Source organism: Sminthopsis crassicaudata, chromosome 3 (genome assembly GCF_048593235.1).
Source record: "Sminthopsis crassicaudata isolate SCR6 chromosome 3, ASM4859323v1, whole genome shotgun sequence".
Classification (NCBI taxonomy): Eukaryota; Metazoa; Chordata; class Mammalia; order Dasyuromorphia; family Dasyuridae; genus Sminthopsis; species Sminthopsis crassicaudata.
Window position 1 is genome coordinate 53,854,133 of NC_133619.1, and position 17,444 is coordinate 53,871,576.

General features: G+C 33.5%; 1 protein-coding gene across 5 annotated transcripts in view; it reads right to left on the reverse strand.

The window, feature by feature from the left end:
• Positions 1-17,444, reverse strand: part of AGFG1 (ArfGAP with FG repeats 1) — a 92,439-nt gene that overhangs the window by 22,493 nt on the left and 52,502 nt on the right. For 4 of the 5 annotated variants that reach the window (XM_074298500.1, XM_074298504.1, XM_074298501.1 and 1 more), the window contains 4 exons: positions 13,840-13,955; positions 8,010-8,172; positions 5,964-6,120; positions 159-278 (listed from right to left, as the gene is read on the reverse strand). In XM_074298500.1, coding sequence (XP_074154601.1) covers positions 159-278; positions 5,964-6,120; positions 8,010-8,172; positions 13,840-13,955 — 556 coding nt within the window. The remainder of the gene's footprint in view (positions 1-158; positions 279-5,963; positions 6,121-8,009; positions 8,173-13,839; positions 13,956-17,444) is intronic. The other variant, XM_074298502.1, reaches the window with a different exon arrangement.

Below are 17,444 nucleotides of genomic sequence, written 5' to 3' on the forward strand. Positions count from 1 at the left end.
TCATTTTAGGTTTCCCCAGAGCTACATAAGGAGGATTGTGTTAGGTAATTACATAGAATGAACTTAAGAGTAATTTTTTAAAAATATTTACATCTATAAAGATTTTTTTATTTGAAACAAAAACACAAATAGTTAAGCATAATGCTATATATCTCTACCTGTAGGTTGGGGCTGAAAAGGAGAGTGACTTGCTGTGGGGAAACCTCCAAAATTACTCGAACCACTAGACTGTCCAAATGCATCAAAGTTTGCAAAATCTGCATTTGCAGAATTCTGAGCTGTAAATGGCAAGGAACAAGACATGTTAATGAATATGGAAAAGAGAAAACAAAAGGAAACAGATGACAAATGAATATTTGGGAAAACCTTTGTGTGAACCACAATTTAAATTACATTATAAAATTAATTACTAAGCTACAGCATCAACTAATTCTAAAATGTTCAACTCAGTTTTTACTGGAACCAATTTATGCAACTTTGCCCTAAGAAGTTCTAGCAACAAATTTCTTGTGATGTTAAACCTCCTCACTTAGTGAATAAGGGGACATATATGTATGCTTTGTGCAAACTGATATGGCAAATTACATGAAACTCTGAGGTTATATATGATCAAATGTAATGACAAAGCAAATATGAAGATACAATACTTGCTGTGTTAGCATAATGATATAGTATTAACTAACTTAGTGGATTCATTGCATAAAGTATTTTTTGTCTTATTTTTTATTTAAAAAAACAACAACAAAAAATATCAAGAAATCACCTTTTCTTTCCATGGGTTGCCAAATAAGATTTTTAAAGGACGTATTTTAAAGACCATTAAAATAACAAAAAATCAGCAAGATAGCCTTACTTCAGTGATAGTCATCCCAATTATATAAATTGTGATTGCTTTCAACTTCAAACAATTATTAGACTTAAGAAATACTAATATTTAAAAATTAAAGAGCAGAAATTTTAAAGCATCAATTTATTATTTTTTTTTAAATTGAGCAATCTTCCTCCAATGAAAGCATTAAGAGAGAACAAGAAGTGGTCATAGAGTAGAATAGATGCAAGTATCCTAAATGTGATGCAGAAGATGAGGATACGAAGAGAAATCCCATTCTTAAATGTGTTCTTTTGAAAAAAAAAAAAAAAAAAAAAAAAAGCAGTTTCTTGGAAGAAGAATGCTTGGGTGTTGAGGATGGAAGGAAGAACTTTTTTAACCTATATCTGGCTTTTCTTTTTCTTCTCAGTCCTTATCTCTCCTTTCTCAGGATTTACAATGGGAAAGAGTCATAATACTTTGCTTATATTTTAAAACAGTCTTTTCACTTTATTCCTTACCATAAATCATTTGATACTATATACTGGCCTACTTGCAATTCATGCAATATGCTATATTCTGTCTGGGCCTTTGCACTGGCTATCTCCAAATGATGGAACATTGTGACATCATTGAGCTTTCTTCTAAACTCAGTTGAAATCTCATCTTATAATGGCTGCTAGGTCTCCCAGTTGCTAATGCCTTCCTCTCAGATTACCTTCCAATTATTCTGCATTTATCTTACAAGTCATTTACACATAGCCTCTCAATAGAATATACAACCTTTGCCTCTTTTTATCTTCCACACTTAATACAATACCTTGCACTTTCAAAACCGGATCCTATTCAATTTCTCCTTTATGTCCCTTTGCACAATACAATCCCTTCTTAATAGCATCTCTTGAGAATTGATACTTTCCTTTCAGTGCATCTTCCTATGCAAAAATGTTTTTCCGATTTCCCCCAATTGTCAGTATCCTCTCTCACCTCAAATTCTTTTGTTTTTGCATCTCTACACAGATTTGTTCTTTTGGCCCTGAAGCCTAACTTTTTAAAACTCCCCAAGAGGCAGGACAAACTTACTTTTCTATTTGTATCTACAGCAGGGGCTCTCAAACTATGGCCAGATGGGGCCAGCTGAGGACGTTTATGCAGCCTGTCGGTTATGGCAAATTGGCTGAGGGGCGGAGACAGAGTATGAGCTTTTGTTTTTACTATAGTCCGGCCCTCCAACAGTCTGAGGGACAGTGAACTGGCCCCCTATTTAAAAAGTTTGAGGACCACTGATCAACAGTCACAGTATAACACAGTACTGGCATGTACATAAATGTTTAATAAATCTTCCAACCTCCTTCCATCCTTCAATGCTTCCTTGCTTTTATTCATATTTTATCTGCCAATAGAACATAAGCTCCTCAAGGGGAGAAAATGCTCTTACTGTGTAGCATTTAGACAAGAATATTCATGGTAAAAAGAACATAGAAATAAAAAATAATAATGATAAATAAAACCAGCACTTATCTTTCATTTATTAGTGTAACTTGATAAGGATCATTACAAACCCCCAATATAGTTTCCTATGAAAATGAATAAGGAGAATGTAATTTAGTTCTCAATTTAAAGCTGGAACTATGTTCTCAATAAAGATTGGACTGCTCAAAATAAAATAAGTTTGGACTGATAAAAGATTCTTTACCTCTTTTTTGTGTGTATCACTGACACCTGTGGCAGTCCTATGAAACTTCCTTTTCAGAACCATATCTTTAAGTTCATACAATAAAATACAGAGGATTATAAAGGAAACAATTTAACAGTGATCACAATACTTTTAAAAGTAAGACAATGGACCCAAATGAAGAATCCCTGGATTCAGTGTTCTCTTAGGCCCTATCCAATTATGAAATTCTCTGTATATAGACTATAGACTATATAAACTATAGACCACGGTCAACTTCCTTTCTGACTACAGTTGGAAAGAGTAGAAAAAGGTCAATGGTTGAATTCTGCCCTTGACATTTCCCAGGTATTATGACTTTGGCAAAAATCACTCATACTACTGTTATACTACTGAATTCACAAGGCTGCTAGGAAGAAAGAGCCCAAAGAACTAAACAATACATTGTTGGTGGAAGAGTGAACTGTTTTCTTCTTAATACTTAATAGTCAAATCATGCATTTTCTCTGACTATGAAAAAGTGGTCTGCTATAAGCTGAGCTCCAGAAGTAAGTCAAGAAACTCACATCTCTCCATTAGCTGAAGAAATGAAGGCCTACAGATATTTTCTTTCCTTTCTTTTTTTTTTTTTTTTTTTTTTGTTGCAAGTAGTTGTTTTATAGGAGTAGAAGCGGGAGGGACAAATTCAAAGATAGGAGTTTTGTTAGATATTAACAGAAAAATTAAAATGTTAAATCATTCAGATTAAGATTAATAAAAGTTTTTTAAATGTTAGCAGTACAACAAAGGATATTGAGATTTAAACTAATAAAGTAACTTATCTCAAAAAGAAATCCATGTTTTCTGCAGAAAAGCACATTTATATAAACATGGTTGTGAACAATTCTAATTTTAATCCATTTACTAGGTCATCAATCTATCTATGACATGATCAAATAAACACACAAACAAACCAAAATAAAAAAAAACTGGGGGAAAAACTGGTGATGAGAGCTTTGTCATTCAACAGTAACTTCATCTGTTTTATCCAAAATATAAAACATATAATTAACTCACATTACTTGCAAGGACTTTTAAAAAGATTGACTCATGACTCAGATTTAGAATTTAATCTAAGGCAAATTTCTGAGCAAAACTATAGCAAGCTAATGACACCAGGCCCAAGGGACTACAAAATTAGTTTCTTTAATCATTTCTTATTATTTGTAAAATGTATTATTTAATATGCTATTAACACATGTGTGTGTATATGTGTATATCCATAAACACATATTCCTCATTTAACATTCAAGTTAACTCTTAAATGAATCAGGCAAAGGGGGGGAAAAAAAGACTTAAATGACAATTCACTTTTAAGTGAATTTAAGCATTCCATGGAAATTCTCTGCTTTACAAATAATAGTGGCAATACTGTACCCTTACAGATACATGCAGAAATTACATTTTCTTTCAAAAGTTGTTTTTGCTTCTATAGAAAAAGACCCTAAAAGCCTAAAATCTGTACCCACAAGAAATTTGGTACTTGACTCTCCTTAAAGAATGTTTTACATTTAAAGAGTTCAGTAATGTTAAATGCTGACAAATTCTAATCACTTGTGATTCATGTTCAAAATACTCGCTCAAAAGAATAAAGAAATTTGAAATGTATGAAATAATTGTTACCCCGATGTCTATGAACATTTGTTTCAATTTATCATTTAAGGAAAAAAAAAAAAAAAAAAAAAAAAGACAGAGAAAGGTAACATTAAGTTGTCACTGAAGCAACCTTCTTGAGAATAGTCTTCTTTTTATTTTTGTATCCCCAGAACTTAGAAAAATGCCTAGCACATAGGTGCTACTAAGTAATATGATACTACTACTAATAAATGCTACTTGGTTGACTGATTTTAGAAATCTGCTACTGAACTATTAAGGTGATAAGCAGAGACACTAAAAAAAAAAAAAAAGACTACAGACTAAATCCAAATAAAGTTGAAACCTCAATTTAATTCAGCATAATTTATTATATATTATGAAAAAGAAGACAAACTTCCTGTTCAAGTTATAAGTTATAAACATACTTGCCATTGTCAACAGCTTCATCCAAAAGGTAACAAAGCACTAGTCTCACATAATAAGCAGGAACAAGAGTTGTACATTTTGCTTAAAAAGAAAACTAGCATACTCTTGGGAAATCTGGAAGTAACAAACAAAATTCTTCTGGCTTTTTTGATGTTTGGAAATTATATCAACAAAAACAAAATTATTTCAGAACTTCTAATAATAGATCCCAATTCAGGAGCAAGAATGAGTTTTGGCTAATACCCCTATTCATGAACAGGCAATAAAGAAAAAAAGTACAGATTGTAAGTTGCCCCCCAAAAAACAGTATGAAAACAAAAAGCTTTTTTTTCCCCAATGGTGCTCTTCATTGGTTTAATATATCTCTTCCCTCTCCCCCCCCCCCATTAAGTGATTTGGCCAGGGTTACACAGCCAGGAAGTGTTAAGTGTCTGAGACCAAATTGGAACTGGGGTCCTCCTGAATTCAAGGTTGGTGCTCTATCCACTGCACCACCTACCTGCCCCGGTTTACTATCTCTTAGCTTGACCACATACATTTGGAAGGACATACTTTCTGAAGCAGTGATGATCTCTCCATGCTTGCTGCATTTTATTTTCTGCTTCTATTAGACTCAAAATTCTATTTTGAATCCCATTCCCTTGTATACCATCGTATAAATTCCTTGTAGGAGGAGCCTGCATCTGATTGGTTTGTTTCCCTCATTACCTAATACAATATTGAAATGGTACTAATGTAAACTGCCTGATCTAGCCTAAAAAAATGTCAAGTGTTATTTAAGCAGACTATGCTATCTTGATATTTGAAAGAAAAAGGAAAATCTAGAAAATCTAGAAATTTAAGAATAGTTTAAACGACAAGATGATGTGGAGACTAAACTAAAAACAATCCATTAAATAAAAAGAGCTTAGGGCTAAGACAAGGTCTCCTTTAGCCCAATATATGGTATTAGAGCCCAGAATCTAAAAAATTACTATATGCCAAAAAATAAATCTATTATCTAGATTTTCAGAATAAAAAATTTTAAAGATTCACGTTTGTTTTTGGTCTTAACATTCATTACTAAAGGAAAAAATTTTGCCTAATTTTCAATCTCAAGTTAAATCTATTTAATTCTTTGGTAACCTATTCAAAGTCCTTCTACAAAATAGTCCAATATCAACAATAGTTAAAATATACAAAAAGAGCTTCTTTAAATTTCAACTATTTTACAATTTCTTTAAAAATGGATAATGCAAATTTTAATAATGATTTGTTTGATGAAACTGATAAACTAAAACCTGAACTGGAATGACTAACATACACAACAAACTTAAGCATATTAAAATCAATGAATTATTTGTATTGAAAAATATATGTCCAGAAAAAACAGTTCGTAATAAATTATATATTTGAGGCACTATCAAACAAAAATCTTACCTGTATGACTATTGAAATGTGCAAAGTTAGCAAAATTTGCTGTAGCAGTTGACTGTGGAGCTGGAGCAGCAAAGATGTCTGAGCCAAGGTCACTCAAGAGGTCAAATTGCTTCTTTTCTTGCTGCTGCTGTCCTTGAGAGCGAACTACAACAGGGGACTACAGAAATATACCAGCTATAAAGAAAAATATCATCTCCAAATTGCTCTACCAAAACTTATAGATACTATTATCTCTAATCCGCAAAATTTAAGGTTTAAGACCAAGTAATTGCAAGTGTTTTAATCACTCTTTAATACAAATAGTCAAAAAGAATCTGTCAAAGAGCAAAATTTGAATGAATTGTAAAACTTGCCACAGTATGGACTGAGTTATAGCACACACTGAATGAATACATGACAGATGATTAAAACAAGCTACAGATACTAAGTTACCCAAATTGTCACAACTAAAGAATGATAAAGTCAGAACTAAAGCCTCCTGACTTCCAAGCCTTTTTTTTAATGCTCTTCACAATCACAAAAGATCATTATTATAGCACAACATTGTAAGTCCATACAACAAGACTGAATTTTAGTCAGGACCCTAAAATGAAAAAGATAATCTCTATGGTCATTCTATCATAAGGAAAAAGGAGGGTCCTGAAGACTTCCCCTCTCCAGAGCTGTGGAGATGGGAAGGCCAAGGGAGGAACGCAGACTCAAAATACTCTTTTGTCAAAGTTTGAATTTATTATCTTTCTTATACCACAATTAATCACACAAGCACTTTGAAAAAATTAAAAAAAAAAAAAAAAAGTTCATTATTTTCCAACAATACAAGTTGGAAACTATCCCATTCTACTGTAGGGCTGTTCTACTATAGGGCTGTAAAGAAAAATGTGCTGATAGGTCACTCTGGCTTCTATCCCAAACTGAAGCCACACCAAATTTCTACATCATAAGGGAGTCCAATCTATGCATAATCTCAGAATTTGAAGAGACTTCAGAATCACCTATAAGCTATAAATAAAAATTCTACCTTGTGAAATAGAGTTGGTGTTTGAAATTTTTTTTTGAGGTTCTTTCAGTTTATAGAACACTAAATCAGCAAAAAACTCATCAACAAGTCAACAAGGAGGAAAAGTCTCTTCACTCTACAAAAGTCCTGGAATTTTTAAATTTTTAATGATCAAAATCAACAGCACATCAAGCCCATTCCTTATTATACTGAAGAATTGAAGCCTGCACTTTCCCAGATTATTCTATAATCTCCTTGACTAAATTTTAGTTCAGGCTACATTAACATAAGTGTTCCCCAAGATTCTGTTCTGGATCCTCTTCCTACCATTTGATTTTACTTAGCAAACTTTTCACCTCCCAAAGATGCAATTATGAGTTCTAGGATGATAATTCTTAGATCTACTTAGGCAGCCTTGAAATTTCTCCTGATAGCAGTCTTGAATCTCCAGCTATTTATTATATATTGCAACCTGCTTGTCTTAAACATGCCGCAAAGTGAATTTATCTTTCACTCTTAAGTCTTTCCACTTTTGAATTTTCCTATTACTGGTAAAATAGATTTAGATAAGCATCTTAGACTATATACCAAACCTCAAATACATTACCTAACCATAAAAGGTCACATTTTTTTTTAATTTCAGAAAATCAAGAGGTATCTTGCAAAAGTATGATTTAACCAATTTTAGCCAACTAAATAATAATTATCAATGCCCACAAAACATTTAATATTTTAAAGTTTTTGGCAATAAAATTAGTATAGCTACATTAAAGTTGTACTATATTTTTATAGATTTCGGAGGAAATTGAATAAAAATATTTATCTCCTATACTTAAGGACAAAAAGTTAAAAACATCTACATTTGATGAAACTCAATTCTAACTATGTATATGCACTGTGTAATTGAATCTTAGGATATTATACTGTGAGCATTAGTAATCATTTATTGACAACAATGGTATTTGTGTCAAATTTTCCCATTGTGGTATTTATTCTACCTTAAAGCATAAATCATAAAAAAGAAAAAAAAAAATTTAAAGACTACTCACTTGGCTGGGTGTGCCCTTATTCAAGTGTAGGGCTGGTGCTGTCTCTCCTAAAAGAGATTTAAGTGGTTTGACCTCAGGTGTGCTGCTTGTACTACTAGCAGAAGACCCAGATATAGATGCATGGACAGATGCTACAACTTTTGCTTGTTCAGGAGGAACATACCTAAATAAAACATCAAGTATTAGAATTGAGACAATCTTTTAAGTTTAAAAGTCAAAGAAATGTTGTTTCTACATAATTGGATTAAATAATGCTAAGGATTATGCAAATACTAAAATACAAGAAGTAAACTTATCAAAGAAGTTTTACTTTTTTAAAATCAAACTAGCATTCATTAAAAAGTATGTGGATGTAGCTAAATAACATGTACTTTAAAAAATAATAGAAAACTAGAAAGCCAAATGCATTAAAAATTCTTGTTAAAAATATTTCTAATATGTATTAATCAAATTTCCTTCTGTGGTACAATAAATCTTCAATGTAAAATTTCTTCTAATTCTGTAAGATTACTGAAATCAGCTTTCAATGATATGACATATGATTGTGAAATGTCAAACCATTTTGTAACTAATCATAAATTCTATTAACCAAACCAAGTCAATATACATATTTAGATTCAGAGATTTTGATACAGAGATGGCAAAGGAAACAAAAAGCATGTTAGAAAATAAAGCTAAGAAATAAAAAATAAAAAGAAAACACTCAAATTATTTAGGAGACTTGTTTTGTTCTTGATATTTGTTTTTTTTTTTTTTTTTTAAATAAAAAGATACCTGTAAAAACAGGTCACCCCAAAACAAGCCTACATACATGCACACATACAAAATGACTTGGGAGCATCGCATGAATTGTGAGGGGGATTGGGGCTGATGGGTTAACATGAAAATGTGCCTCTTTTGGTGGTGGGAAAGGCTGGAAGATGTGGCTCCACTTCTCAGGTTATACTAAGAGTTCCTAGGTCTTGAGAAGAAACAAGACATGAGTCAATACTGGAGAAAAAAGACAGGAAGATGATTCAAGCTAAGCAAGAGCCAAGCTGAGCAGACTGCCTGTATATCAGAAATATTTCTTATGAAAAGCCAAGAGGAAGCACTTTATGAGGAAGGGGGAAGGGAAAAAGACAAGGGGGAGAAAGAGGAGCGAGGGAGGAATGGAGGGATGGAGAAGGGAAAAAAGGAAGAAAAGGGAGGGAGGGATAGGAATACTTGTCAGATTAAAAAAATCACTAATTAGGAGAACTGTGTAGAAAATAGTGCAAAATAAGTTCATATAATACACACACACACATACACACACACACTTCAAACACAATTATGTTCAATGGGTACTCAAATCAAGCAAAAAAAAAAGAGAGAGAGAGAAAGAGATTATACACTTGCAAAAAAATTTTCACCAAAACAGATTTCCTGGGTGAGCAACTAAATTGCAATTGGGAAACTGCAGCATCCCTGACACAAAACCCCCTGTTTTTAAAAGCAATATTCCCTGTTGGTGTTATTTTGAGACATCATATTCTACATTACAGTGGTCCTCAAACTTTTTAAATAGGGGGCCAGTTCACTGTCCCTCAGACTGTTGACGGGCTGGACTACAGTAAAAACAAAAACTCACACTCTGCCCCTCAGCCCATTTGCCATAACCGGGCGGGCCCCATAAATGTCCTCAGCAGGCCCCATCTGGCCGGCGAGCCATAGTTTGAGAACCCCTGTTCTACAATCTTCAGGTACTCACAACTGGAGATAGAGCAGCAGGCAATGAAAAAACATATAGTAGGTACCAACAACAGGCCAGATTCCAACCTCCACCTTTTACAGAAGAGGAAATTCAAGCACAAATGCGTTAAATGACTTAGGGTTACATCTGAGGCAGAATCTAGACCTTAGTGTTTTGATTCCAAGGCATTTTCCCACTATATATGAGTATGCTGCCAACAATGATCAGAAAAGGAGCTAACCTAGTCATATAGCAAATGAGTACTAAGACATGGATGGGAGTCCTACTAGATTTCTTCACACAGAAAGCTCCATTTTCAAACTCTATAATTGCAAGGCCAATGTTTTGTCTGGAATTCACTCCTCCCCATGTCTCTAATTCTTAAGATTCTTAATTTCCTTCAAGTCTTAATTATTGCTTACTGATATTCCTAGTAGCTGTCAAATCCTCTAAGACTTCTGCAGGATGTTCCAAAAGTCTCCATAGAGTTTTAACTTAAAATTGGAGAGAAGTTATATATTTTTATTTCTCTACAAATCCACAGGTAATGGGGCAGTTAAGTGGCACAGTGGATAGACAGCCTACTCTTCCTGCATTCAAATCTGGCCTCAGATATTAGCTATATGCCTCTGGGCAAGTCATTTAGTTCCTCTTTGCCTCGGTTTGCCCATGTAAAATGAGGTGAAGGAAAAACTATTTCAGTGTCTTTGCCAAGAAAACCCAAAGGGGTCAAGAAGAGCTGAATGCAAGTGAAACAACTGAGTAACAAGCAGCACATGTAGTAGTTGCCAATGGAATCCAAGTTCCTTGATTATTTCACTTTTGATTCTGTATCCCAGTATAAAAGGTGTGTAGAAAAATCTTTTAACTGTTTAACTTAGAACAGGGGTCAGTATCTTAATAAGGAATAAATATTTAAAATATTCATCATTTTAGAAGGCATTTATAAAATTATACTAGATTCTTCTCCTGATATTTTCTTTCTAGTAGAATCATGCAACTGCAGAGTAATCACCTAATTGGAAAACAAAGGGGCTTTTTAATTGCATAGTTAGATTTTAAAATATAAAAATTGTTAATACTTGTGAGGTTGGAAAAAATAGAATTGTAATCTGAGCTCTGAAAATGTATCTACCGCAACTTTGTATTGGGAATAGAGATCTCATTCCTTATTTTAACTTTTGACAGCACATAAACTATATATAAAAGCAACTTGATGTTATTAGTGAATTTGTGAATACTTGTAGAATTGACTTAATAAACGCGTATGAGCATGATTATTTCAGTAAGTATATTTTCGTGTGTCATGAAATTTTTAAAAAATTTTCCCCCAAATCACATAAAAATGAAAAAAACATTCTTAATGTGCCTTACAAAAACAGGCAGTTTGTCAGTGATTTTGATCTCTGGCTCAGAGGTAGATATCTAACATAAATAAAGCACTTTGCAAATAGAACATAAAAACCCACAATCAGGATTGGTGATGAGGAAGTTGCTGCCCTCAAAAGTAAAAAGGAAAATTAAGAGATAATGAATAATGAATTTGTCCCCCCAAACACTTTTGAAGGTGTTCAGGTTCAAAGGCATCCCTCTCTCTCATGCCCATTACTATGCAGTAGTCAAGGCCATAGATTTCAAGTTTGCTACATCATTTGAATACCTCCCCCACCTCTTTCTCTCTCCTAAGGCTCCGCCTATCTAGGCACATAAGCTAAGTTTTAAGACTTCAACTGAATATCCAGTTTGAGGATGACTGAGGGCAGTTAGAGATGTAAGATTGGAGGTCAGAGAATTGGAGGCAGAAGAGGTACTATGACTCACCAGCATAGAGATAATAATTAAATTAATAGGAACTGATGAGATTACTAAATGAAGTAGTTTGGGGAGAGAAGAGAGCCCAAAACTTGAAAGTAAATGTGGAAGATAACTTAATTCTTTTCCTAGCCTTGGCTGCCATAATTCAAAACATCATGTAACAACCTTTAGAGCTACATTTATTTGACCTTCACTCATTATCCACTGTCAAAGAGGCAAGGAATTGGAATATTCCTAGTTCCCCATTGACACTTTGAACTTCCCCTCTTATCTCAGAGCTTGAAGTTCAGGCAATTCACCCAATCAAAATCATGGTAGTTTTTGGTTTATATACCTGTGGGTCACTAGACCTTCTTCCTTCTTCAAGGAGTTCCATAAAGTAGCACACAATCCTATAGGATTGTGTCTTTAGTAAAGTTAATGACTCTAATGAACTCTAATAAAAGTGGAGCCAAAGTCTTCTTAGGAGTTCAATTTTAGATCCAGTTCACTGCCCAGGAATTATGTCTGCCTGACATATATGTGCTGAAAGACTAATACTGTGTGCTACCCATCTCATTGTATGTATCACAATACATATTCTTCATCCACTTGATTTTTCCTTTGTGGATAATTGAATTGTGCTCTGTTGATTGATTTTGGAGCTCACCTTGGATTGAACATTTGTATATGTTCCAGTGCTTAAAGAAATCAGCACATTATCATTGGCAAACAGGAACATTAGAAGAACGCTACTTCCATCTGGCGTGTATATCTTGCCAATGGACTTAAGATAACTCCAGAAGAGAGAGTGAACCTGATGAAGTTGCTCAGTGCTCCCTCATGAAATCCAATTTATTTGCCAGTTATGGCATTAACTTCCTAATGCCATAGACCTCTTCAGGAATAAAGGACAAGCAAAAGGAGCTGCCCCACTGGGGACCCAATTGTCCACTTCTAATTGGACAATGCAGCTTATTTCATTTTTTTTTCTTCCTTTTTCTTCTTTTCTCTTTTTCTTTCCTCCTCCTTTCTTCTTTCTCTTCCTTTCTTCTCTCCTTTCTCTATATCCTTCTACTGCTTCACATTGTTTAAAGAGGCAGAACTGCTCATAATCTTTCAGTGTCTTCTTCCATAAGATTTAATAAATGAGTTTACATCCTAAACTTGTGGTGTCCTTGGTAATGAAAACAAATGTTTGTTGGCTCAAGCAGTTCCTAAGATTTTTGGTTTCTTAATGTAGCAATTGAGCTTTATCTACTAAACATCCTTTAAAAAATGACAGTCATCTGTTAATTCTGTTAATGTTAATTTTGTTAATTCTGTTTTTTGTCCATCTTCCTTTTTTCTTTCTTAATGGTGGTCCTTTTTGTAAATACTCATGAACACTGCAATATAAGTTTTCCTTTGAAATGTTTGTTGTCTAAAAGGGAATCTGTGAGCCATCTTTTCATTTTGCTGTAACTCCTTTGCTTCATGACTCTTATAAGAATAAAGTAAAGATGGGTATAATTCAGTCCTTCCCCAGAATCAAGTGTGGCAGTTACAAAGAGATTTCAGTTATCTAAAAATCAGGTCTGGATAAATAAGAAACAGTTGCTGGGATGAGCTCCCCATCACTAGAAGTCTTTAAAATGAGCTTCAATGACCACTTATTGGCGACACTAAAGCAACGATTCCTTCTTCAACAATGTATTGGACTAGATGATCTTTGAAACCTATCAACAACCCTAAGATAAATGGGGAACACTGGAGTAGGGAAGATTATGCAGCAAAAGATAGCTGAAAGGTGATCCAGAAAGGAGTCAGTTATGAGTACATATATAGTAAAGCTATGAGGAAGAAACATTCTTTTGGTTAGTCCCAAAGGATTAATTTCTAGACTTGAAGAACAAAGAATGTACAGAAATAGTAATCATCTACTCCAACAACTGACAAGGACCATACTATCATCTTTGGAGAAAAGTAAAACATTGCATTTCTTTTAAAATACTACCTAACCAATTTTTGATAATTCAAAATGGCTTTAATTTGTATAACTATAAAGTTCTATCTTGATGCCTTTACCATGGCATCATGATAACCTTGTAGGTGATATAAATGAGTCTCAAAATCATAACCATCCCATCCAAATTGAAAAGTTTCAAGTTTGAATCCAGTAATGGACTTGAAGCCTTATTTATTCTCAAGGTCTAGTTCAGAATATTTCATCAAAAGACTAACCCAGAGTATCTCATGAAACCATCTATTTGGATACAGTAGCAAGAACCCACTCTGAAGAATTATGTATCATTTGAATTTAGTAAAGTAATAGTCACTTACCATCTTTTTTTTTCATATTTTTCTTGTAGAAACTCTTTCACTTTTTGTGGATCCCTAAAGTCTGGAATTGCTGAAGATCTATCATCAAACAATCCTAGCCAAATTTGTTTACACACCTGTAAAAAGAAAGACAAGTACAGTGTTTTTATTGTTAAAATTTCATATGGGGAATAACAAATGTTTCACATAACATATGTATACACACACACACAACACATACACAGAAAAAGTCATTCCCCAGTAGAGAAGTGGCCAAAGGATAGTTCTCAAAAGAACTGCAATGAGATGAAAGAAGGTTCCCAACATTTTAATAGAGAAATGCATACTGAAATGTGGTATTCACCTTACACACTACAAATTGACAGATATCAAAAGATATGAATAGTCCATATTAGAGGTATTATGGGAAGACAAGAATACTAATGAGATATTTATTGATGGAGCTACACACCAATATTGTGAGCATTTTAGAAAATAATTTGGATTTATGAAAATAAAGTGACTAAAATGTTCAGGTCCTTTGACCAAGATAATTCACCGCTGTAATCAGTGACAAGAAAGTCTCTATATGCAGTTATACTGAATATAGAGAAGCATTTTAGAAGCATTTTTTTGTGATAGCTAAGAACTGGAAACCAGTAAAGACAATCATGAGTATACACGGTAAACAAAATAAAAAGAACTACCACCCAAAAAAAAAAAAAAAAAAAAAAAAAAAAAAAGTAGATGCTCCAAATCACAAAAAAAAATAGGCTTTAAGAAGCATATAAACAACTCATTCCTTTGAGGAAATTAAACACCAAAAAGTATGATTCATTGGACAAGTTTTAAGACTTTTTCCAACGTGCTGATCAGGTTTTTTCCCAACGTGCTGATCAGGTTTTTTCCCAACGTGCTGATCAGGTTTTTTCCCCCTGATTATTATTTGTCCTCAAAACTATTATTTGTTGTATATGAGATGGCTCTCTAAGAGAAGGAGAAATATCAGAGGGCATTTTGGTGATATTATATATTCACCAATAAAATCTAGGCCTCATAATCTTCCTCTATAAAATAGGGACAATAATACCTTACTGTGCACAATGACATTAGGTCAAATGCTTTCAAGATCCCTTCTAGCTTTAAAGTTCTATGATTCTAACTTCAAACTCTCAATTAACAAATATTTATGAAGCACCAAGCTAACAAATTACTAGAATCACATGAAACATTAGAAGCTACAACTGAACTCAAATAATACAAACTTCTTTGTAAATACATATAAACTGAAGGAATGAGAGGTTAAGTTAAATATGGCCATGATGAAACTACCAGCTAATAACAGAGATGGGATGAGATCCTAAGCCTTTTGACTTGGCTGAGTAGACAATTAGTTTCTGTTCTAAATGGCTAGATAAGTCCAGAAAAACATTAACTTTGATGGGGAGAGGTAAGGAGACGGCTGTACAGAATGTGGATACAAAAGATTAGAATGTGGCATATGATATGTAATGTCATATTTAACTAAATACTTTTCAATATTAGCTTGAAGAAAATATGAAAAGGGCACAGTCAGAATTTCTCAATACAGAGAATACAAGATACTGCTATATTAATTTTTATTGTTTATTTTTAAAAAGCATTTGTGTTATTTGCTTACATTTTGTTTTCTTTCTCAGTTTTTCTTTTTCTTCATTTTTGATCTGATATTTCTTGTGCAACAAGATAACTGTATAAATATGTGTACTATATTGGATCTAAAATGTATTTCAACATATTTAACATGTATTGGACTATCTGCCATCTCAGAGGAGGTGGGGGGGAGGGGAAAATTTGCAACAAAAGGTTATGCAAGAGTCAACGTTGGAAAATTTATCCATGCATATGCTTTGTAAATAAAAAGCTTTAATAAAAAAAATTTTTTAAAGAAGCATTTGACTTATTTCCTAGATCACTTTATTATTTCCTCCTCCTCCACCACCACCACCACCACCACCACCACCACCACCACCACCACCACCACCACCACCACCACCACCACCACCACCACCACCACCACCACCACCACCACCACCACCACCACCACCACCACCACCACCACCACCACCACCACCACCACCCTGTGCCTCCAGGTTCTTAGGCTTGTATAAGTTAACTTTTGTTTTTTCTCAAAAGGACTCCTCTCTACTGCCTAAAGCACTTCCAGTCACCAAGCAACATATTCCAAAAGTAGTTTTATTACTTTTTAACATATTGCTGTGCACACAGTAAATACCTAGCAAATAACCTATGAAGCAAAATGCCACTAAAAAATTCTCTTCCCTAATAAGGAGTTTCTTATGCAATGATGTATTTCATGTACTTTCTAGTCAATTCTATGACTACAAAAATATGGTCAGCGATTTGTAAAAATTAGTCACTAAATTAAAAATGAATGTAGTTCATTTTCATAAGTTTTATAAAAAAAATTTTATAAAAATGAGAAAGAAAATTAATATACAAATTGGTAATTACTAATGTTGCTTTTCTGGGGCAGAAAGCATTTTATCACCTCTGATCCTTTTCCCCTTTTTCAGTAATCTCTCAAATCTTTTTAAAAATTGTTATTTTAGCATGGCTTTCCTCCAAGAGTGTGACTTTGTCTGGACTTCTAGCCAATATTCCCAAATATCTACTCCAATAATTAGCACTCCTAGGCCTGAGGTGTTATGAGATTTTATATATATATATATATCGATTCTTCTGTCATTGAAAAAAATCTATAGGGAAGTTTTGACAATTTTTTTTTCATTTTATGCCCTGTCTTTTTGTTAGTTTCCTTCATGAACATTCTTCAGATGATGTGGCTTATATGGATTTTATGCCACGCCTTCTACAAACTTTGCTTCCACAGCTTGTATAATGATTCTTTTATCTGATGATAAAAATTTATAGACAAGTACTGACAAATTTTTTTCATTTTATGCATTGTCCCTTTTTGTTAGTTTCTTTCATGAGCATTTTTGAAATGATGTGGCTTATATGGATTTTATGCCAAGCTTTCTACAAACTTTGCTTCCACAGAATTTTTTGTTTTCAAAGGTGATGCTGCTAATCTTGCCCTACCCTTTTTTGATGTTTTACAAATGAGATTATATCCTAAACCAGTTGTCTTTAGCTATCATCTCTTAAGATGAGGAGACAATTGTTTACTGGCCACAACAGTTTGGGGGCTCTTTTGGCCTCACTTTTTTATATTAATAACATGTCTTCAGAAAATAGAGAAAAATTAATGTCAATATCTTTCCTTTCTCACACCTTATAAAACTCATCCAAATAGTCAATTGAAAGTTCTTTTAACTATTCAATATCATCTCATCTTTAGGGTTTTTTTTCCCTTCTTAAACTGTCTTACCATTTGTTCATTATTATTACATGGCGTAGTAAAGATGCCCAAATTTCTCAAGCCAACCCTCTATTTGTATCTACTTAATAGACTTTCCAAATGCTAGTATCCTAAACCCAAGTAAGTGAAAAAAATACTTTAAACCACCCTCCATAATAATCTACTAAATCACTTTTGCCACTGTCTTCACTGTCCCACTGTATCAGAAAATGACAAGTTAACTAACCATCTGTAAACTCTC